The sequence below is a fragment of the Tursiops truncatus genome, chromosome 11 (genome assembly GCF_011762595.2).
Source record: "Tursiops truncatus isolate mTurTru1 chromosome 11, mTurTru1.mat.Y, whole genome shotgun sequence".
In the NCBI taxonomy this organism is placed as follows: domain Eukaryota; kingdom Metazoa; phylum Chordata; class Mammalia; order Artiodactyla; family Delphinidae; genus Tursiops; species Tursiops truncatus.
The window spans coordinates 7,693,907-7,716,937 of record NC_047044.1 but is presented as its reverse complement, the minus strand read 5'-3'; the positions used below and the strand labels follow the sequence as shown (position 1 = coordinate 7,716,937).

Sequence of the window (23,031 nt, the reverse complement as noted above, 5' to 3'; positions counted from 1 at the left end):
TCTGTTGAGGATGAGGATATAAAAAAATCTTGGTTTTATTTATTTGTGTGTGTGTGATCCAGGATTTCAGGTTTGACGTGAAGTTAAATGTCAAACCCGAAATTTGGTATGAATTATTTTATCTACCATTCCCAGCTTTTTTGCCGACCCCCCACACCCCCATTTGCTTTAAAAATCAATATGGAGCGCTGTTCATTTTCCATCTCATTTCTTTGGTGCCAGACCAAAACGTCTGAAACTCTGGGGTTTTTAGGTTGGGAGAGAGGACAGAGGCATTTTCTTTGCAGTTTGCAGTTACTTTCTCTTTGGGGAGGGCTGGATGGGGGGCTAACAGATTTTATGGAGTTATGTACTTGGAAATCAAGATTAAAAGTTGAAAGAGTCCCAATCATGAACTGCAAACATGAACTGTTAATACAAGAATTTTAAATGTGCAGTAGGTTTTGTATTTGTGTGTTTTGTCTTTTTTACACTTTAAACATATGTGGAGATCCAGATTTTAGTTTTAAAAAGCGCTTCAAATTTTTTACTTCACTCATTTGTGGACTAGCCCTTTTGTCAAGAGAAATTCGGGGAGACTTCTTTCCATCATTCCCTTCTTACAGTTAGTTTGATGCTATCCTGATGGCCACCGACCTTCTCTTTTGCTGTCTTAGTTGTTTGAGGTGCCAGGGTAATGAAGATGAAGAATGGCTGGCCATCTGACAGTCTACAAGATGTTCCCCCTTACTACGGAGCATCTCTTTAACTCCCTGAGAAAACAGGCTCAACGTCATTCCTCCATCTGCCAGTGAGAGTGCATAATGGAGTTAAATGTACCCTTTGAGTTTGTAGAGAACTTCTAAAGAAGCGTGGTTCTAAGTAGGCTCGTTTCTGTGGGTGAAAAACGTAAGGATATGGCAAATGCTTTGGATTCTTTGCTTTTATAAGAAAGATGTATCGTGAGTTTAAGGTAACCTGCAAAGATTGAGGATTTTTGCAGAGTTCCTCTGCTTCAGGCTTGTAACGTTGGCAGTACATGAACTTTGATCTGTCCTCATTCCTTGAAGTTTCTGTAGTCTTCAGGGATTTTTTTTTAAAACCTGTGTTTTTTCCTCAGAATTCATACCCATATGGAGTATTGTATTCCTTTGTACTTACTAAAATGTCACTTGGTAGGACTTTTAGATCACCTTTAGACACATTTTTCACCTGTAGATTTTTGTTTTGTTTCTTTAGTTTTTGTGTAATATGGTAATGGATTTTACATTTGAGTTAGCCAGTGACTGGGAATATTGTAGAGAAAACTTTTTACTTGTACTGTTTTGATGACTCCTGATTTGAACAGTTTAGTCTTAGAGTAATGCAAGGTCTGAAAGGGAGGCTGTGCTCTCTTGTTCAAGTATCTCTGTTCAGGTGCATTGCTGCAGTCTCCATATTTGATCTGTGTATTTGGTAACTTTAACTCATTTTGGTGCTGTCTCACCTGACTAATGCACAGGAACTGTTTTGCTACTTGAAATATCTTTGAATCATTGTAACAGTGCTAAATGTATCAAGTGGGTTTTTATAATATAAAACCCTCAGCACTGAGATTAATTCAGTCTTAGTCCTAAGAGTTTATCTTTCTCTAAATTTTGTAGTGTAGGTTGATTTTTCTGCCCCCACCCCCCTTAAGATTCTACTCCAGGAATTCTTTGGTATCCAATTTTTAATGCTAACCAGTTTGGATTTTTTGATGGGGGAAGGGGAGAATATACTGTCCCCCTGTGAACTTCAAGTTGGGCACCATTACATTTTGATTTATTTGCATCTAGCACTGTGTAGTATAAGTTTGCAGTCAACTTTTAACAGAGACTCTTCATTTTTTAAAACATTACATTTTAAACTTGTAATTTCTACATTTTTACTTCTGAGTTGCCGCATATTTTGTAAATGTGAATGTAAATTATTCCTTCGTACTTGATTAATTTTATTTAGAACTGTTCAAAATTATCCCAAAATTCTAGACTCCAGAAACTTTTTTTAAATGATTGAGGCTTGCAGTTTTAGTAGTGTAAGTGTACCTGCCAAGAGTGTTTGCATGTTCCAGTTTTATAGGAAAGAAAATTGGAACCCAGTTGGGTCGACATGCTAAACTAAAGTGTTACAAAACAAATTAGTACTTAAATCCCAAAATTTGATTTTCTAAGGTTATCCACTGATGCAGAATAAAAATGACTTATTTAATTTTCAAAGATTCTTCTAAAAATTTTCTAGGTTGATAAAAATAATTTGAATTACATTTAAGTTTTACATGTTAGAATGGGGAGAAAGACTTACCACTTTTGTATTTTTATGTTCCTGTTTCAATCTTTGCACTTGATACATTGAAAATACTATTTAACTTGGCATGGTTAGATCAAAACTGTTTGAGGAATCAAATGCCTTCCTGTCCTAACACCTCCATTACCACTCCATCATAAAAACCATTTGCAAAAATTTTTTGGTAAAATTATTGGCCAGAATAGTTAATACATTGTCCTTCAAATATTTCTTGAACCTGTTTCTGATAATCACCTGTGTGATGGAATGATGAGGATGATATATTGCCTTCATTGCTCACAGGACATGTTTTGTCACTGCTTTGTGAACACTTGATGCTGTATGGGCTGAAAGAACAGACTCTGGAAAGAGGCGTGTCGGCATTAGGATCTGGCATATTTAGTAGGGTAAAAGATTCTTCTGGTCTTGGTATGGTTTTGTGGCCCTGCTGTGTACCCATGTGTCAAAATTGGCTTGGATTTTATGCCCGTTTTCATTTTGAAGGCACAGGGCAGATACATCTGCATTTTGACCCCTAGATTAGTGTACACAATAGATTTTTTTGTGACAGGAATTTTTTTTTAACATCTTTATTGGAGTATAATTGCTTTACAATGTTGTGTTAGTTTTTGCTGTATAACAAAGTGAATCAGCTATATGTATACATATATCCCCATATATCCTCCCTCTTGCGTCTCCCTCCCTATCCAACCCCTCTAGGTGGTCACAAAGCACCGAGCTGATCTCCCTGTGCAGTGCAGCTGCTTCCCACTAGCTATGTTTTACACTTTCAGAACCTTTTTTTTTAGATTCCATGTATATGTGTTAGCATATAGTATTTTTTCTTTCTGACTTACTTCACTCTGTATGACAGACTCTAGGTCCATCCACCTCACTACAAATATCTCAGTTTCGTTTCTTTTTATGGCTGAGTGATATTCCATTGGCAAGGATTTTTTAAATGTCAGTTTTACTTTCTCAACACCATTGTGTCTTAGTGGTTTGTCATGTAACTAGAATATTTTTTTTTGGAGATGATTTCTTTGTTAGCTCTTAAACCTGTGATACTGTGTTTTAATTTTATTTTTCCGGCATCAGCGTTTACATGAGAGTTCTGCTTCTGAAGTTTTTGAGTTACTGCTCTTTGGTCCAGCGAGGTATTGCCGACCTCTCTGCTAAATTGCAAAACGTTTTACTAAGTGTCTCGAACTCTGGCAGTTGCTTACTCTCAAGGCTTTGTAAGTTCATTTATAGGGCTTCAAGAAAGCTATCTGTGGTGGATAGTAAGTTAAGGTGACTTGTTACGTTGTAAATCTTGTATGTGTTACAACAAGGGTTCCCTTTTTCAGCTGGAGTTCATATTCTGTTACAGAGGTAAGAAATGTATTCGCATGTCCAGTGATTGGATGATGGGGAGGGAGGAAAAGGTTTCTGCCTTGGTTGCGACATTGTTTTCTCTGTTTTACTTTGCTTTCTACCTTTTCCTTAGTCTATTCTATAAAGGGGGGGGGGTAAAACGAGAAGTTGAAAATTAGTGCCTTGTGGTGTTTTTGTAAGGACATTAAGTGGTAAATAAGAAAGAAAACGAGTAGGAAGAATGTTGCAGATACAAGTGGAAGTGTAAAATGCTTCTTCCTGGTATATTTACAAAAACAATTCAAGAGTTATTCTGCCAGTTCTTACACACAACAATTAATGGAAAAATAAGACAACTTGTTTTGTGTGTTTTTGAAATTTTAGGGTCCCTCTTTAGAGAATTTCTGAAGTTGAATTTTTTTTAGTGTGGCAAGCATTAGAGAAATTAATGGGCAAGTTGAAACTTAAATTATGCCACGTGTAAAATATTTAAAACATTGGCTTTTGCAGATGATTTTTTTTCATGAAATGGATGGTAATTTTCTTCTCAAATTTTAATGGTAAAATATTTTATTGCTCAGGTCTCAAAAAATGTTTAAGAGAATAAACATTGAGGTTTTAAGCCTCTTCTGAACAATTTGGATATCATTTGTTTTTAGATGTAGATCTTTTTGTTTTCTTTTTTAAGATTTTTTTGATGTGGACCATTTTTATTTTTTAATTTTATTTATTTATTTTTGGCTGCGTTGGATCTCTGTTGTTGCGCGCAGGCTTTCTCTAGTTGCTGCGAGTGGGGGCTGCTCTTCATGGCGGTGCGTGGGCTTCTCATTGCGGTGGCTTCTCTTGTCACAGAGCATGGGCTCTAGGCGCTCAGGCTTCAGTAGTTGTGGCACACGGGCTCAGTAGTTGTGGCACACAGGCTTAGTTGCTCTGCGGCATGTGGGATCTTCCCGGATCAGGAATCGAACTCGTGTCCCCTGCATTGGCAGGCAGATTCTTACCCACTGCACCACCAGGGAAGCCCGTGGACCATTTTTAAAGTCTTTATTGAATTTGTTACAGCATTGCTTCTGTTCTGTGTTTTGGCTCTTTGGCCACGAGGCATGGGGGATCCTAACTCCCTGACCAGGGATCAAACCTGCACCCCCTGCATTGGAAGGTGAAGCCTCAACCACTGGACCGCCAGGGAGGTCCCTAGATGTAGATCTTTTTAAATAAATGCCCCAAAAGGCAATCAGGAGTAATTTAGTTGAGAGAGAGTATAAAATTTAAACTGCTGGAAAAAAGTGAGTGGTGAGAGAATTTGTTTTGGAGTCAGACTAGTAGAGTTAAAATCCCAGACCTGCCTTTATTACCTGTGAGCCTTGGGCCAGTTACTTAATCTCTCTGTCTCAGCTTCCTCACCTGTAGTACCCACCTTGTAGGATTGTGGTAAGGAATAGTAAATGAGAATTCTCTTTGTCAAATACTTAGGACAGTGTTTGCTGCAGCATAGTATGTTTTCATTAAGTGTTAACTGTTTTTAACTTTACTGCTAAATATATCCCAAAAAAGCAGTGCTGGATTTTTTTAATGAGTATACAGATAGATTGGGTAAAGAGAAAACAAAATGTGTGAAGTTGAGAGTGGTATGAAAAGTAAGGCTTACAGAGCCTTACTTTTAAGGTGCAGAGTTAGCGTATACATCATCTATTCAAAGATTAAGTTTTTTGAGAGTATAAGAATATGGCAGCAGAGGTTAAAATAAAAGTATATATATTGTCACATAGGGGAATCTTGTATATGTAAGTAATTGAAATGAACATAAATATTTAAGGCATAATGAGAAATAAGATTGTTCTTATTGGAAATGATCAAGGTAAGAATGGCTTTTTTCTAAAGAATCATGTGGTTGAGCATTATTTTTTATTTATCTGGGTCTTTTTTTAATCATTTTATTTATTTTTGGCTGTGTTGGGTCTTCGTTGCTGTGCGCGGGCTTTCTCTAGTTGTGGCGAGTGTGGGCTGCTGTTCGTTGCGTTGTGCAGGCTTTTCGTTGCAGTGGCTTCTCTTGTTGCAGAGCTCGGGCTCTAGGCGCGGGCTTCAGTAGTTGTGGCATGCGGGCTCAGTAGTTGTGGGTTGCGGGCTCTAGAGTGCAGGCTCAGCCCAGGCTTAGTTGCTCCGCAGCATGTGGAATCTTCCCGGACCAGGGCTAGAACCCGTGTCCCCTGCATTGGCAGGTGGATTCTTAACCACTGTGCCGCCAGGGAAGTGCATTATCTGGGTCTTAAAAGAAGACTTTCTTAAAGGAGGAGGAAGAAAAGTAGAAGGGGCAATGCAGAGCTTTTCAATATTTTTTGACCACACCCAAGTAAGAACTACATTTTACATGGAGAACCAGAGACCCTGTCTCAGGAAGTGAGCAAACAATATTTATCCTACCTAGCCTTACTACTTATAATATACTCTGATATTTTCTATTGCATTTCATGTTTTAAAAAGTGGTGGTCGTGGGCTTCCCTGGTGGTGCAGTGGTTGAGAGTCCGTCTGCCGATGTAGGGGACGCGGGTTCGTGCCCCGGTCCAGGAAGATCCCACGTGCCGCGGAGCGACTGGGTCCGTGAGCCATGGCTGCTGAGCCTGCGCGTCCGGAGCCTGTGCTCCGCAACAGGAGAGGCCACAGCAGTGAGAGGCCCGCGTACTGCAAAAAAAAAAAAAAGTGGTGGTTGTGACTCACTATATTGATTTCATGACCCACTATGGCTTGTGACTCACAATTTGAAAAATACTAGTTTAAAAGAGTTGACAAGCTGCCAGTTGTCCTGTATTGGACCAACGTCCTGTATTGGACCAACGTTTTCTGTATGCCCGGCATTTCAACTCAAAACAGGGAATACTCTGGTGATCCAGAAAGACGTGGGCCCTTCCTTCCTGGGGTTTGTAGATAAGGGGAAAGAACGACATTCAAGTCTGATGTGACCAGTGTTGTATATGTACAATGTACAGTGTTGTATTTGCACGGTGTACAGTGGGAGAAACGGGTACCTAACCTGTAGTTACTGTTGCTCTAGTGGCTTTTTTTGAGGAAATCGGTGTCTGATCTTGGGATTTGAAGGATAAAGGGTTTCTAAGAGTGAGCCCAGGTTGAAAACAAGAGATGGTCTGTCATGGAATCTGTAAATTTCGTCTATCTGGGAGATAGCAAGAAATATAACTGTAGAGGTGAGCAAGGGGCCAATCTTGCAGGATTTATTGGAGTTACTGCTTATTGGAGTTTAGATTTTTTTAGCTCTTTTAAATGGATGGACAGAATTGTACCTTAGATGATTGACTAAAGCGAGGAATGGTTTGGAAAGGAACAGGGGAAAATAGGCAGGGAGACCAGTGAGATGACTGTTTCAGAATTCCAGCTGTGATGAGGGTGGCCTGGATTAGTACACGGAAAGAAGTGAAAAGGTTTGAGAGAACGTGGGTGGTCAGCAGAACTTGGGGATTAATTAATGAGTGTCAGAATATTGCCATAGAGGAATCAAGGGTAATTCCCAAGTTTCAAGCTTGGGTAGCAGAATTGGTGAGGATGTCATTTATTCAATACTTAGAGAAGTGTTTGTGTATGGATATGGATGGGGGGGGGTTGTGATGAGTTAAATTTGCATATTTTGAAGTTGTGTGATTCTCCTGAATTGGGTAGTCACTATTTTCATTTGGAGCACCTTTCATTCGAGCCAAGAAACATTGACTACCCACCAAGTTTTAGGTATTTGGAATGTAAAGATGAATCAAGGTGCAGTTTCTGCTCTCAAAGCCTTTAGGATCTGGTGGAGTTGGTAGTACACGTATCCACACAGTTTTCCCATGAGTTATACTCTGATAAGGTTTTTTGTTGGTTTTTTTTTGTTTGTTTTTTTGTGGTACGCGGGCCTCTCACTGTTGTGGCCTCTCCTGTTGCGGAGCACAGGCTCCGGACGTGCAGGCTCAGCGGCCATGGCTCACGGGCCTAGCCGCTCCGCGGCACGTGGGATCTTCCCGGACCGGGGCACGAACCCGTGTCCCCTGCATCAGCAGGCGGACTCTCAACCACTGCGCCACCAGGGAAGCCCTACTCTGATAAGTTTTAAATGTTTTAGATAAAGGCAGAGGATAGGGATTATTTCTGACAGGAGGGGTTTGGAGTATTGGGGGAAAACTTCATATAGAAAATGTATATTAAAATGGGGGTAGGAGAGCATGACCTACCTTTTCTTAGAAGTTGGGAATTACCTGGTGGTCCAGTGGTTAGAACTTTAACTGCCGAGGGCCCGGGTTCAGTCCCTCCTTGGGAACTAAGATTCCGCAAGCCATGCGGTGCAGCCAAGACAAAAAAAGTAGGGAAAGTTGGAGTGGTATTTCAGGTGGAACAAATACAAGTGGTTTTTATGTGACTGGAACAGACCATACGGTGGAATGTTTTCATGGGAGACAGATGGAAAAGGATGTTAGGGTCCTAATATGGAAAGACAAATATGCTAAGGAATTTGACATTCATCTCACCATCTGGATAAAAATTTTATGAGAAGAGTGACATGGTCAGGGAAAGAGTAATGCTAGTGACACTGCACAGGATCAGTAGCAGGGAGGGAATCTAATGGCAGGAAGACTTAGGGTTTGTCATTTATCTCTTGAAATGCACTTATCATTTGTCTTTGAAGTTTTTGGTAAATTGTAGTTAACAAAGTGAACTGTTTATTTTCTTAAGATCCAAGTTTTGTTTACCAGTTGTCATGCATGTAGAAAATGTAGCAGATTTTTTTTTAAAGTCACGCTCCCCTTTCTCTTTACAGATATACAATTTCTAGGAGACTTTTTCTTTTTTTTTCAGAAATGGTACGATAGTTTCACCATCTAGGATCCCCTATAGGCATTCCCTTGGAGCAAACCCCAATTAGGCAAACAAATCCAACCCTCACTGCAAAGCTTCTCTCAAAATGTTACTATACTCGGGCTTCTCCGGTGGCACGGTGGTTAAGAATCTGCTTGCCAATGCAGGGGACACGGGTTCGAGCCTGACCCGGGAAGATCCCACATGCTGCGGAGCAACTAAGCCCGTGCGCCACAACTACTGAGCCTGCTCTCTAGAGCCCATGAGTCACAACTGCTGAAGCCCACACGCCTAGAGCCTGTGTTCCACAACAAAAAGAAGCCACTGCAATGAGAAGTCTGCTCGCCGCAACGAAGAGTAGCACCCGCTGCCACAACTAGAGAAAGCCCGCGTGCAGCAACGAAGACCCAACACAGCCAAAAATCAACCAATTAATTAATTTTTTAAAATGCATATTTTGAAAATTAACCTGTACTTTTGCCCTTTGGCTCTATTAGCTTTCACAGTTCACCAGCTGCCAACATGCATAGCTATGTGATCCTGTGAAACTTAATATTGATTATCATCTTCGATCAAATTTGTATATAACCCACAGGTTGTTACCAGTTGTTTTTTGGTTTTGGTTTTTTTGGCTGCGTTGGGTCTTCGTTGCTGCGCGCAGGCTTTTCTCTAGTTGCAGCGAGTGGGGGCTACTCTTCGTTGCGGTGCGCGGGCTTCTCATTGTGGTGGCTTCTCTTGTTGCGGAGCACGGGCTCTAGGTGCACGGGCTTCAGTAGCTGTGGCTCGTGGGCTCTAGAGTGCAGGCTCAGTAGTTGTGGTACATGGGCTTAGTTGCTCCGTGGCATGTGGGATCTTCCCGGACCAGGGCTCGAACCCGTGTCCCTTGCATTGGCAGGTGGATTCTTAACCACTGTGCCACCAGGGAAGCCCTCGTTACATTTTCGTAGTGTCCTTCAAATTCAATATTGTAGTTTTAAGTGTTTATGCACCTTTACTTCCTTGATAGGTGGGTTTTTTATGATTAGGTTAATTCAGCTTCATCTACGGAGTATTAAATACCATTTCTGAAATAAAGTACTGGATGAAAGTTAGGATGGTTATTTTAACCTGATAAGTTCATGAAATTTACAAAATCGCCTCATTTTAAAGGCCACGGTGTTTTAAAACGTCATACTTTGTTAAGCACCCAAAACAGCTGAGTTAATGTAAGAGTAGAAGTGCCCTAAACCAATAAGGAGAGATCTTTGTGAGATTGATAGTTTTCATGTCTAGCCAAACTGTTTTAAGAATTATTAGAGTTCTGTAGATTTGACTTTCATCTCTAAGGTGAAACCTTGTAATGAGATGTTAAATGTTTTGCATAATAAACATGAAACAACAACCAAGTGCAGCAGATTTGGCTGTAGTACAGGTTAAATTAAAGTCCTCAAGACTAGAGCCTGGAGTAAGACTTTGGTATTACTGAAGTTGATTTTTCCTCAATGGACTCTATATATGTGGCTGTTAACTACTTCTGAAGTTGTTAGAGGATTAATGAGAATAATACAGTTATTGAGGAGCCACAGAGACAATGCCTGACACATTGAGAGTGCCTGAAAAAAATTTGTTCTTATTATTATGAGCTAGTCTTATCTCCTAATAGAGTGATGATTCCACTAAATAATAATAGAGGTAACATTTTCATAGTGCTTAATATATGCCAGGCACTGTTCCAATTACTTATATTAACTCATTGAATTCTCACAAATAACCTGTGAAGTGGGTACTTTTCCTGTTACACAGAGGTGGAAACTAGGTTCTTTAGAATCATCTTGTCTGGTTCTTTGAAAAACTGTTAGAATTTATTGATTGATTGATTGCCATGTTGGGTCTTCGTTGCTGCACGCGGGCTTTCTCTAGTTGAGGCAAGTGGGGGTGACTCTTTGTTGCGGTGCGCAGGCTTATCATTGCAGTGGCTTCTCTTGTTGCGGAGCCCGGGCTCTAGACATGCAGGCTCAGTAGTTGTAGCTCGCAGGCTCTAGAATGCAGGCTCAGTAGTTGTGGTGCACAGGCTTAGTTGCTCCACAGCATGTGGGATCTTCCCGGACCAGGGATCGAACCCTTGTCGCCTGCATTGGCAGGGGGATGAATAACCACTGCACCACCAGGGAAGTCCAAACTGTTAGAATTTTGATTGGCATTGCATTGAATCTAGATCAATATTGGGGAAGCATTGAAGTCTTTATATAACATTGAGGGTTTGTATCCAGACACTTGTGATTTTGTGATGTTGTTTTATTTATTTAGGTGGTCTTTTTTTGACTGCTTTGGGTCTTCATTGCTGCACGCAGGCTTTCTCTAGTTGTGGTGAACAGGGGCTGCTCTTTGTTTTGGTACGTGGGTTTATCATTGCGGTGGTTTCTTTTGTTGCAGAGCACGGGGTCTAGGCACGCGGGCTTAGTTGCTCTGCGGCCTGTGGGATCTTCCTGGACCAGGGCTCGAACCCCTGTCCCCTGCATTGGCAGGCAATTCTTAACCATTGCACCACCAGGGAAGTCCTGTTTCGGTGGTCTTTAGTTTCACAGTTTACACATATTTTCTAATAACGTTGTCAGATCTTTTTTCCCCTATTGCGTTTTTAAAACTTATTTCTAATCATTTTTTGCTCATGTATAGAAGTGCAATTTAATTTGTCTGTATTTGTGGTATGTTCAATCACCTGGCTACCCTCTCACTATTTCTACTTCTTTGCCTTGGGTTTTCCATGTTGACAGTTATATCATTTGCATACAATAAGTTGTGTTTCTTCCTTTTCAATCTTGACTCATGAGTGTTTCTTATATTATTTCTTTGGCTAGAGACTCCAGTTCACACTGAATAGAAGTGGTTGTTATGGGTATCTTTGTCTTGTTTCGATGCTAAAGAGGCTACTTTTAATGTTGGTCCATTATCCATATTTGCTGTCAGTTTTTAGGTTTTGGAAGAGACCTTTTTATCAGTTTAAGGAAGTTCCCATCATTTTTTTTTTTTTGTCGGTACGCGGGCCTCTCACTGTTGTGGCCTCTCCTGTTGCGGAGCACAGGCTCCGGATGCACAGGCTCAGCGGCCATGGCTCATGGGCCCAGCCGCTCCGCGGCATGTGGGATCTTCCCGGACCGAGGCACAAACGCGTGTCCCCTGCATCAGCAGGCGGACTCTCAACCACTGCGCCACCAGGGAAGCCCCATCATTTTTTTTTGTTTGTTTTAATTTTTATTTTATATTGGAGTATAGTTGATTTACACTGTTGTGTTAGTTTCAGGTGTACAGCAAAGTGATTCAGTTATACATACACATATATCCTTCTTCCCATCAGTTTTTTTTTTTTATTAATTAATTTATTTTTGGCTGCATTGGGTCTTCGTTGCTGCGCATGGACTTTCTCTAGTTGGAGTGACCAGGGGCTACTCTTCATTGCAGTGCACAGACTTCTTATCATTGTGGCTTCTCTTGTTGTGGAGCACGGGCTCAGTAGTTGCGGCTCTCAGGCTCGAGAGCGCAGGCTCAGTAGTTGCAGCCACGGAGCAACTAAGCCTGTGGCCGCAACTACTGAAGCACCCCTGTTCTAGGGACTGTGTGCCACAACTACTGAAGCAGCCCACGTGCCTAGAGCCTGTGCTCCACAGCAAGAAGAAGCCACCACAGTGAGAAACCTGTGCACCACAAGGAAGGGTAGCCCCTGGTCACTCCAACTAGAGAATAGAGAAAGTCCATGTGCAGCAACGAAGACCCAATGCAGCCACCAAAAAAAAAAAAAATTGTGATTGGGTATTGACTTTTAGCCAGTGCTTTTATTATAGTCATTGAGATAGATATAATGTTTTCTTTCTCCTTTGTTACTACAGTGAATATGCTAAACCCTCCTTCTGGATTCCTGAGATGATCCCAACTCGATCATGATATTACATCTATAAAACACTGATAAACTTGATTTGCTCTTCGTTTTTTTTTCTTTCTTTTTTTTCTTTTCTCTCTCTCTCTCTTTTTTTTTTTAAAGGATTCTTCTGTGTTCATGACTTCCTTTTCTTTTACTGGCCATATGTGGTTTTCAGAGTATTTCTATTTTCTAGAAGTGTTTGTATAAGCTTGAATTGTCTTTTCCTTGAAAGTTCAGTAGGACATGCCTGTAAAAATATCTAGTTCTGGTCTTAATGGGAAAAATTAACCAATAAGTCTTTAATAGTAATAGGATTATTCAGGTTTTCTCTGTCTCCTTTTAAAGTTTTTTAAATGAGATAATTCAATTTAGTAGAACAGTAGAAAGAACTCTTATGTGCCTATTACTACAAGTTACTGATCATTTTGTCCACCACCCCCCCACACACCCTTTTTTTTTCTGCTGGAGTTTTTAAAAGCAAATCCCGGACTTGTCATTTCAGTAGAAATACTTAAATATATGTCTCTTAGGACTTATTTTAACTTAACTATGCTATTGTCATACCTAACAAAATTAATAATTTCTTAATATTACCCACTATTCAGTCTGTATTATCCTGATTCTCTTAAAATGTATTTCCAGTTAGTTTGAATCAGGATCCAAACGAGGTATGTTTGGTTGTTGAATGATAACAGCTTCTCTCATTCTCTCTCTTTTTTTTTTTCCTTCCCCCTTTTATGCCATTGATTTGTTGGAGAAGCTAGGACACTTATCCTATATAATTTCTTTTTAATTGAAGTTTATTGAGTATTTTATTTTATTTTTTATTTTTGCGGTACGCGGGCCTCTCATTGTTGTGGCCTCTCCCGACGCGCAGGCTCAGTGGCCATGGCTCACGGGCCCAGCCACTCCGCAGCATGTGGGATCTTCCCGGACCGGGGCACGAAACCGTGTCCCCTGCATCGGCAGGCAGACTCTCAACCACTGTGCCACCAGGGAAGCCCTATTGAGTATTTTATGAGGAATTTATTCATTTTTCTTTCTTCAGTTTTTTTGTGTGAAATTGATTAGTAGGACCACTTTCTCTTTTTATTGTCTTTTTTCCTTAACTTTCCCAGAAGTTTATCTTTTATTACTCTTTTCAAGGAACCAAATTCTGATCTTGTTAATAACCTCTCAGTTCTATCTCCATTTTTCTATTTTTTTTAATTGCTTTTATATTTGATCATCTTCTTCTTACTGTTTTTTAACATAACTTGGATACTTGTTAATTTCAAGCTTTATTTTCTAACATAAACCTTTAAGTTTTTTTTTTTTTTTTTTTTTTTTGCGGTACGCGGGCCTCTCACTGCTGTGGCCTCTCCCGTTGCAGAGCACAGGCTCCGGACGCGTAGGCTCAGCGGCCATGGCTCACGGGCCCAGCCACTCCGCGGTATGTGGGATCTTCCCGGACCGGGGCACGAACCCACGTCCCCTGCATCAGCAGGCGGACTCTCACCCACTGTGCCAACAGGGAAGCCCACCTTTAAGTTTTGAAATGTAGTATTTTTATTATTTCTCAGTTTGTGATTTCTCCTTTATCACTTACGTATGTGTGTATTTTGATTTTTGATTTTTGATTAATTTTTTAAATATTATTTATTTGGTTGCACTGGGTCTTAGTTGTGGCAGGCGGGCTTCTATAGTTGCAGCTCACCGGCTCCTTGGTTGTGGCATGTGGGCTCCTTAGTTGTTGTTTGTGAACTCTTAGTTGTGGCATGTATGTAGGATCTAGTTCCCTGACCAGGGATTGGACCCGGGCCCCCCCTGTGTTGGGAGCACAGAGTCTTAACCACTGTGCCACCAGGGAAGTCCCTGTGTATTTTTGATTTATTTTATTTTATTATTATTTTTTTTTTTCTTGGCTGTGCTGTATGGCTTGTGGGATTTTAGTTCCCTGACCAGGGATTGAACCCAGGCTCTCAGCAGTGAAAGCACAGAGTCCTAACCAATGGACTGCCAGGGAATACCCCATGTGTATTTTTTAAGTTTCTAAATAGGTAGAGATTATTTTTATTTTTTCCTAAATGTTTAACACTAAAAATATGCTGATGATGGAATGTTTCCTTGTATACTCCAGGGGGAAAGTAGAATGCAAAATTGCTTAAAAGTATATATGGGGACTTCCCTGGTGGCACAGTGGTTAAGAATCCGCCTGCCAATGCAGGGGACACAGGTTCGAGCCCTGGCCCGGGAAGATCCCACATGCTGCGGAGCAACTAAGCCTGTGTGCCACAACTATTGAGCCTGCGCTCTAGAGCCTGCGAACCACAACTACTGAGGCACGTACCACAACTACTGAAGCCCGCGCGCCTAGAGCCCGTGCTCAGTGATGAGAAGCCACCGCAATGAGAAGCCCACGCACCGCAACTAAGAGCAGCCCCCACTCGCCGCAGCTAGAGAAAGCCTGTGAGCAGCAATGAAGACCCAACACAGCCAAAAATAAATAAATAAATAAATAATTTTATTTATTTATTTATTTATTTATTTAAAAGTGTATATGATTCCAGTATTGTGAATTATGTAAATAGGAAATAATGAAGGAACTATATCATTATATTGATATTAAGCAGTTGCCTTTTGAGTAGTGATGTCAGGTAAATTTTATTTGAAACCTTATTCATATTCCACAACTATTCATAAGACATTTTATTTTTATGATGGAGGGGCACATGATTTTTCCAAAGGAATTGAATAATTCTGTAAAAATCTGGACTCTAAATCATGTCCTGAGATCCTGGGGTATAATTCAGTTCAACTAAAATATGACCAGTTGCTTATCTCTGTTGGGCATTAGGCAAGGAGTTGGTATGTAAGTGGTAAGACATGTTATTCCCGGAGTTACAGTCTGGGTGCATAGGTGGGGTGAGGGGTGGTGATGGGGAAGAGATGGCAGGAGAGGAGGAGAGAAATATAGACACACATGTTAATTTCAGTGCCATGATAGAATGCAAAAGAACAGGAAGGACACATAGAGGAAGAATTGCACTTATGAACCAAGGGTAATTGGACCAACACGATCATTATTAGAGTGGTATCTTGTCTTTGATGGATGGGTTATTTTTAATAGGATTATCAGTTGTAGATACAAATATATTTAATTTTTAAATACCCAGAAGTGTCCTTTTAATGTTAAAACTACTTGGAGAATTAAAACTCAAAACACCTCAATCTGTATAATGAGTTAGTACTGTCAACAGGTCAACCAAGGGACAATTTTGCACCTCCAGGGAACATTTAGTGATATATGGAGACATTTTTGATGTCACAAATGGGTTAGAGCTACTACTGGTATTAAGAGGAGAGACCAGGGATTTGCTGAGTATCTTACAGTGCATAGGGCAATCTCCCCCTCTCCCCAAAGAATTATCCAGCCTAGACTGTTTAATAGTGCCAAGGATGAGAAACCTAGGTTAATCCATAATTTTTGCATCCTCTTTCTCAGGGATGGGGCAGAGGTGGAATGGTAGTGGTTTGTCAGTTGTTGAAGAATCTAGAGGCATGGTTTTGTATCCTGTTCAGCTAGATTTTGGTTAAGGAAAACTAATCTGTAGTCTGAAGTCAGGTCAAAGCAAATTCATTCAGCTTTGTAGCAGGCACTGTGTGATGGGAATTTGGTAAAGTGGTAAGCAGCTCCTGTCTTCCTGGAGCTTACACTGAATGGTTTACAAAGGGGAGATCTTTTTTATCAGTTGTCTTTTTTTTATTATTATTATATTTTAAATCTTTTGTTCTGAATTTATTTTGTGTATAGATAAGTTATTTTAAGCTCTTCTAAGGAATTCTGGAATAGTATACACCTTTTTTTTTTAATCTATTTTTATTGCTTTGGGTCTTCGTTGCTGTGCGTGGGCTTTCTCTGGTTGCGTCGAGCAGGGGCTACTCTTTGTTGCGGTATGCGGGCCCCTCACTGTTGTGGCCTCTCCCGTTGCGGAGCACAGGCTCGAGACGCGCAGGCTCAGTGGCCATGGCTCACGGGCCCAGCCCCTCCACAGCATGTGGGATCTTCCTGGACAGGGGCACGAACCCGTGTCCCCTGCATCGGCAGGCGGACTCTCGACCACCAGGGAAGCCCAGCAGGGGGATTCTTAACCACTGTGTCACCAGGGAAGTCTGGTACACAACTTAATTGTGTATCTTTTGCATGACTGTCAGTACAAACTTTTGGCAACTCATGTAATGGGTGTGTGTTCCCCCCATGTAAGATGTATTCCCCTTTTCTCTGGTCTTGTTTTAGGTACAGTCTATAAGTGTTCAAACTTGTTGGCATGACAATAATTTATATATATTTATATATATATAAAACACCTTTTTTTTAGTATAATATGAAAAACTAATAAAAATAGATAGTATTCCATGGAGTGAGGTTTAGAAATGATATTTAATGCTTATCAAGAACAAAGTATAGAGAACTTTGTAATTTTGACTCTGTCATACTTTAACCTTTATCTTTCCTCTTTGTTTTTAGATTTTGGCTCTCTATTTGACTTGGAGCACGACTTACCAGATGAATTAATCAACTCTACAGAATTGGGACTAACCAATGGTGGTGATATTAGTCAGCTTCAGACGAGCCTTGGCATGGTACAAGATGCAGCCTCTAAACATAAACAACTGTCAGAATTGCTACGTTCTGGTAGTTCCCCTAACCTCAACATGGGGGTTAGTGGCCCAGGCCAAGGCATGGCCAGCCAGGCCCAACAGAACAGTCCTGGATTAAGTTTGATAAATAGCATGGTCAAAAGCCCAATGGCACAGGCAGGCTTGACTTCCCCCAACATGGGGATGGGCACTAGTGGACCAAATCAGGGTCCCACACCATCTGCAACAGGTATGATGAACAGTCCAGTAAATCAGCCTGGCATGGGAATGAACACAGGGATGAATGCTGGCATGAATCCTGGAATGTTGACTGCAGGCAATGGACAAGGGATGATGCCTAATCAAGTCATGAACGGTTCAATTGGAGCAGGCCGGGGGCGACCTAATATGCAGTACCCAAACCCAGGCATGGGAAATGCTGGCAACTTAATGACTGAGCCACTGCAGCAAGGCTCTCCCCAGATGGGAGGACAAACAGGATTGAGAGGGCCCCAGCCTCTTAAGGTAAGTGCAGTTCTGGTTTCTGTGTACCGTCAGTATGTTTTTCAGTGCTCCAGTGATGGAGGAGGAGGGCTTGAGGTCAGTTATTCATTTATTCTTTATTGTTCATGTTTAATCTTCTTACATCATGTATCATTTCCCACATATTATATGCCAGGGATCTACTGTGTTGTCACAAGTTTTATGAAGCTCTTATATTAAATGTAAGTGATACTTTTTTTTTTTTTTTTTACAAATGATTGCCAGCTAATTCCTGTTCCCTGTGGCACAAGTATTAGAATATTTTCATTTCATTTCTAATTCATCTCATTTTAGCCTTCATAGCCTTCCTTAAAAAAAAACAACACAGTTTTGAGATAACCAGCATTATATTATCTTCAGGTAGACTTTATTTGTCTACCTGAAGATTGCTTGGGATGTCCCTGTTTTTTAAGAGATGTGTTATTTTTTTTTCTTAACGGTTGATGGAAATTAAGATGCATTAGTTTACTATAAAGCCTCAACCAACATTCCAGGTCTTCCAGTTATCCTGATTTTGGCTGTTATTTGAAAGGTTTAGAGAAAAATAGGTTTTGTGTTTCATAGAGGGGCCATGCGGTGTGAATTGTTCTCTTGGCCTTCCCCATCCCTGGGCCTATCCTGAGTGTTGTGTTGGCTCTCTTGCTCCATTTTCTGTTCCCTGACCAGGGATCGAACCCATGCCCCCTGTAGTGGAAGCGCGGAGTCCTAACCACTGGACTGCCAGGGAAGTCCGAAAGCCTTTTTGCGGCGAGCCGTTTCTGACCGGCAGAATAACGAGCCGCCACACGCAAGATTCTTCTCGTATCACACTTTATTGGAGCACAGCTTGGTTGAAGAAAGATGGAAGGAAGACCCCGCAATCCTATAGCAGTCTGCTTATATAGGGATTAAGAACATGTGTCGCTCTGTGATTGGCTCTCGCCGATGGTGCGATTTGTGAGCCAACATCGGATAGGTCGCTACTTTACGCAAGCGCAGTGGCCACAGGAAGGATGACTCAGCTTATTTCAGCTTCCTGCCGCGTAGCAGTTAGCTGACCGCGCCCTACACCTTTTCTTTTTTAAAAAGCCTACTTTCGGGCTTCCCTGGTGGCGCAGTGGTTGAGAGTCCGCCTGCCGATGCAGGGGACACTGGTTCGTGCCCCGGTCCTGGAAGATCCCACATGCCGCGGAGCGGCTGGGCCCGTGAGCCATGGCCACTGGGCCTGCGTGTCCGGAGCCTGTGCTCCATGGCGGGAGAGGCCACAACAGTGAGAGGCCCGCGTACCGCAAAAAAAAAAAAAAAAAAAGCCTACTTTCTTAGCCTTATTAAGTAGAGAATGCTAAATATATTTTTAAAAACCTTTTAAATGTGTACTCTGTATGTATAATTAAGATGTTATAAGCATATGTTGGATGTTTATTCCACCATATTTTTCATACACATTTTATTCCTTTTTCTTAAAATGGTATCACACTATGGTTGCCAGTGCCTGGCATGTAGTTAGTAAATACTTGTTGAATGAAAGAGATGGCTTCGCTTGGAAGGTGATATTAGAGATGGGAGAGATTTTCACAAGGAGTCAGGAGCAAGCTTGCTCTGTAAGAGGAATAATTTGAGCAGGCATTGGGACTTCTGTATTCCTGAGAATAATGATGGTGAGAGTTCAAGGATGAAATGAAGACATACGGATGAATTGGGAGTGGGGGCACTGAGGTCACATGGAGATAAATGAAAGCCCTTAAATATTTTTTTTTGCTACAGGATAAAGAATATTGACATCTTGACTTAGGAAAAAATTCTGTTTGGCATCACTATCTACTCTATAGGTTCTCCCTTTCTGGCACTTTTATGTTGCTGTTTTGATGTGGTTTACTTAGAACACTTGGAGTGAGAACCAGAAACAAGAAGGTAGAATATTTATTAGGTACCTCTTCTAGATTTCTAGGAACCTGCCTGTGAAGAGTCCCTGCCCTCCTGATGTTTATATGGGGGGTGGGGGGGCAGGGATGACAGACATTGAAAGTTTCACTGATTGAACAAATATTTACTGAGTCCTAGCTTGCTTTTTTTTTTTTTTTTGCTGTACGCGGGCCTCTCACTGTTGTGGCCTCTCCCGTTGCGGAGCACAGGCTCCAGACGTGCAGGCTCAGTGGCCATGGCTCACGGGCCCAACCGCTCCGTGGCATGTGGGATGTTCCCGGACCGGGGCACGAACCCATGTCCCCTGCATTGGCAGGCGGACTCTCAACCACTGCGCCACCAGGGAAGCCCCGAGTCCTAGCTTAGATGCTGAAGATAGAGCAGTGAATAAACTCACTTCATGGAACTTACTTTCTTTTTATATATATATATATAAAAATTTATTTTATTTATTTTTGGCCGCGTTGGGTCTTCATTGCTACGTGCCGGCTTTCTCTAGTTGCAGCAAGCGGGGGCTACTCTTCGTTGCAGTGCGCGGGCTTCTCATTGCAGTGGCTTCTCTTGTTGCGGAGCACGGACTCTAGGCACACTGGGCTTCAGTAGTTGTGGCTCGTGGGCTCTATAGAGTGCAGGCTCAGTAGTTGTGGCGCACGGGCTTAGTTGCTCCGCGGCATGTGGGATCTTCCCGGACCAGGGCTCGAACCCATGCCCCCTGCGTTGGCAGGCAGATTCTTAACCACTGCTGCACTAGGGAAGCCCGGAACTTACTTTCTAGTGTACACATAAGATATAAATTCATAGTGTTCCAGGTAAGTGCTGTGAAGAAAAATAAAGGAAGGAAAGGCACATTGGGAGAAGGCCTAGGTTGAGAGTGGGGCACTGTCCTACTTCTAATCTAAATCACAAATTTCTGTATCAACATTGTTTCAGGGACTGGATATATAGCAGTAAATTAATCAGACAAAAATCCCTGTACCTGTGGAGCTTATATTTTCATGGAAAGGGGCAATTCAAATATAAAAACTTAATTATTAAAATATTTCCTTGTTTTAAATGAAACAAGGAAATCCCACCTATATTTTATATTTGAAAGTTGATGTAAATTGTTACTTTTGGAGCTCTTCTCTTAAAATTAACATCAGTTTGTGATGCGCTTTGGCATGTGATATTAAAGAGTGTTTAACCTATAAATTTTAAAGTAAGAGCAGTGATTGATATGTTGCATCTTTGTCTTTCTTGTGTGTTCTTGGATAGGCAAGGAGTGAAGCAGGTAGGAAGAGCCAGTTAAGAGGGTATTAAGTATAAGGCAGGGAGGAATAATCCATGTTGAGAGAGAAAAAGACAGATCTTAATGCCATATCCTGATGGGTTCTAAAGAGGAGGATCTTATTCCCAAATTTACGATCTAGATGGGTGTGGTTTTAGGTGTACAGTATCAATTTGAAAAATAGTCCCTGTGGGGTGATGACGCCCCCCTAAACTAAGGCAGTGGTATAAGAGTAATAGGACTGAGTCTAGAAAACGTTTAAGATTGGTTGTCAGTTCTGTTCTGAGAGATCCCTGTAGTCTTCCTTGTTTATCATTGTACGTGCTGCCCTGCCCCTGCCATGGTTAACATAGTGCCTGGCGAATGACTTGGATATAGATGTATTTATCAAATCTGATAGGCTGGAGGACATGTCAGGATGTTGTTTAATTTGTTATTATTTGGTGAATCACGGAGTCACATTTTCACATTTAGTATCGGTGTGCACTACTGTTGATGCCTGCAAGTCTTATTAAGGGATTTTTGTCCCTATGTTAAATGTTCCTAAACTGTTATATTTGTTGTATATTGGGCACTACTTTTTTATTTGTCAGTGTTTGGTACCATGGTGTGTCTTATGTGTTCCTGTGTTCCCTTTTAATGTATTGAACACTAAGAAACAACCTGTAGTGTCAGATTTATTTTTAAAGAAAGATAAAATAGTCCCCTGCAGGCCCTTTGGTTTTAGTTGCCTAGGACTGTGGCTTCCTGGTCCTCTGCCTTTTCAGTTTAGGTGGAGATCTGTATCGCTGCTGTTCAGGTAGGTGGTAGTTAACTCGTTGGACATCTGGATCCCATTAGCTATAGAGAAGGGAACAAGATCAAATAACTAACTACAGTGTAGCAGAAATTAAGTACAGTATATTCCCTTCCTATTCCATTTCGCGGGGGAGTAGTGGGGGGTGGGTAAATAGAAAGGGTAGCGGTGGGGGGGGTTGGTTGCATTTCATTTTCTAACACTGACAGCAGAACTCTGAGGGAGATAGGTAAACAAAAAGCCTGAGAGAGTCTTTGTTGGTCAGAGTGACCAGAAGTGTCAGGAGTGAATTACTGCCAGCTGACCCGCAGTTAGTACAATCTGTATATTTGAGACCGTAGTCTGCTACAGAGTGAACTTGGAGTTTCTAGGTAATGCATTGTGACTGAGGGAACAAGCAATGTCAGGAATTGGTTGAAACTCGGTTAGTGTAGGCAGTCAAGGCAATATCCATGTGAACAAATGTGTGAAGGACCAGATTCTACTAGGACGTGTTTGATGAAGGTATTAGCTTATTAACAGGAGACATCAAGGCATCTTACAAATCCCAGCATTTTATCTATATAAATTATGGACTCTTAAATGGCTTTCATTTTATGTCTACCATGAATTTCCATGCTAATAAGAAATACAAGTAAAATACTCCTCCAGGTGTAGGTGAGCATACTATTGGGACTATATTAGTATAAATATTAGTACTTTAAAAGCAATATGTAGGGCTTCCCTGGTGGCGCAGTGGTTGACAGTCCGCCTGCTGATGCAGGGGACACGGGTTCGTACCCCAGTCCAGGAAGATCCCACATGCCGCGGAGCGGCTGGGCCCGTGAGCCATGGCCGCTGAGCCTGTGCGTCCGGAGCCTGTGCTCCACAACGGGAGAGGCCACAACAGTGAGAGGCCCGCGTACCGCAAAAAAAAAAAGCAATATGTAGCAGCAGCACTCCCAGCCACATTGGAAACTACCAAAAGAAACCTGAACTTTGCATTTAAGCCTGTTTTTGTATTTGATTTTCTGGCCAGATTCACGTAGGAAATTCCAGTTATTGGAGACTGAATAAATTTTTTACTCTGGATGCTTCCCATTCATGCTGCCTCATTTTTTTATGCTTTCACCCACACTATGCCACTTCCCTCAGTCTCGTTCCCTATCATCATTCCTGCCTCTTTGCGAATTTAATATTTTATTTCCTTTACAGGTCAGCATTCAGGAGTAAAAAATAGGAAAGGAGGGTGTGCCACTCAACTGCCTAGTTGTAGGGAAAGGGAAAATCTTAAGCAAATGCTGGCGATTCAAGAAGCATGATGCTCTCAGGTTTGCAAGTTAATGGGTATAGGAGATAGGATACCATGGAGAAGTAGTCAGTTCACATGAAGATCATGAAAGGTCTGGTATACCGTGGTTTTCCCCCTTTATGAGTAGAAACCAAGTGAGGACAGAAGGCAAGAAAACCTGTTAGTCACAGTCTATAAAAGCTGTGATGAAGAGCTTTGTATTAGGAAAGTGACAGTGGGCATGTATACATGGGAATGATGGG

General features: G+C 41.5%; 1 protein-coding gene across 1 annotated transcript in view; it reads left to right on the top strand.

Annotated features, from left to right (window-relative positions):
- Window positions 1-23,031, top strand: part of EP300 (E1A binding protein p300) — a 70,716-nt gene that overhangs the window by 1,771 nt on the left and 45,914 nt on the right. The window contains exon 2 of the mRNA XM_019943965.3: window positions 16,878-17,515. Coding sequence (XP_019799524.2) covers window positions 16,878-17,515 — 638 coding nt within the window. The remainder of the gene's footprint in view (window positions 1-16,877; window positions 17,516-23,031) is intronic.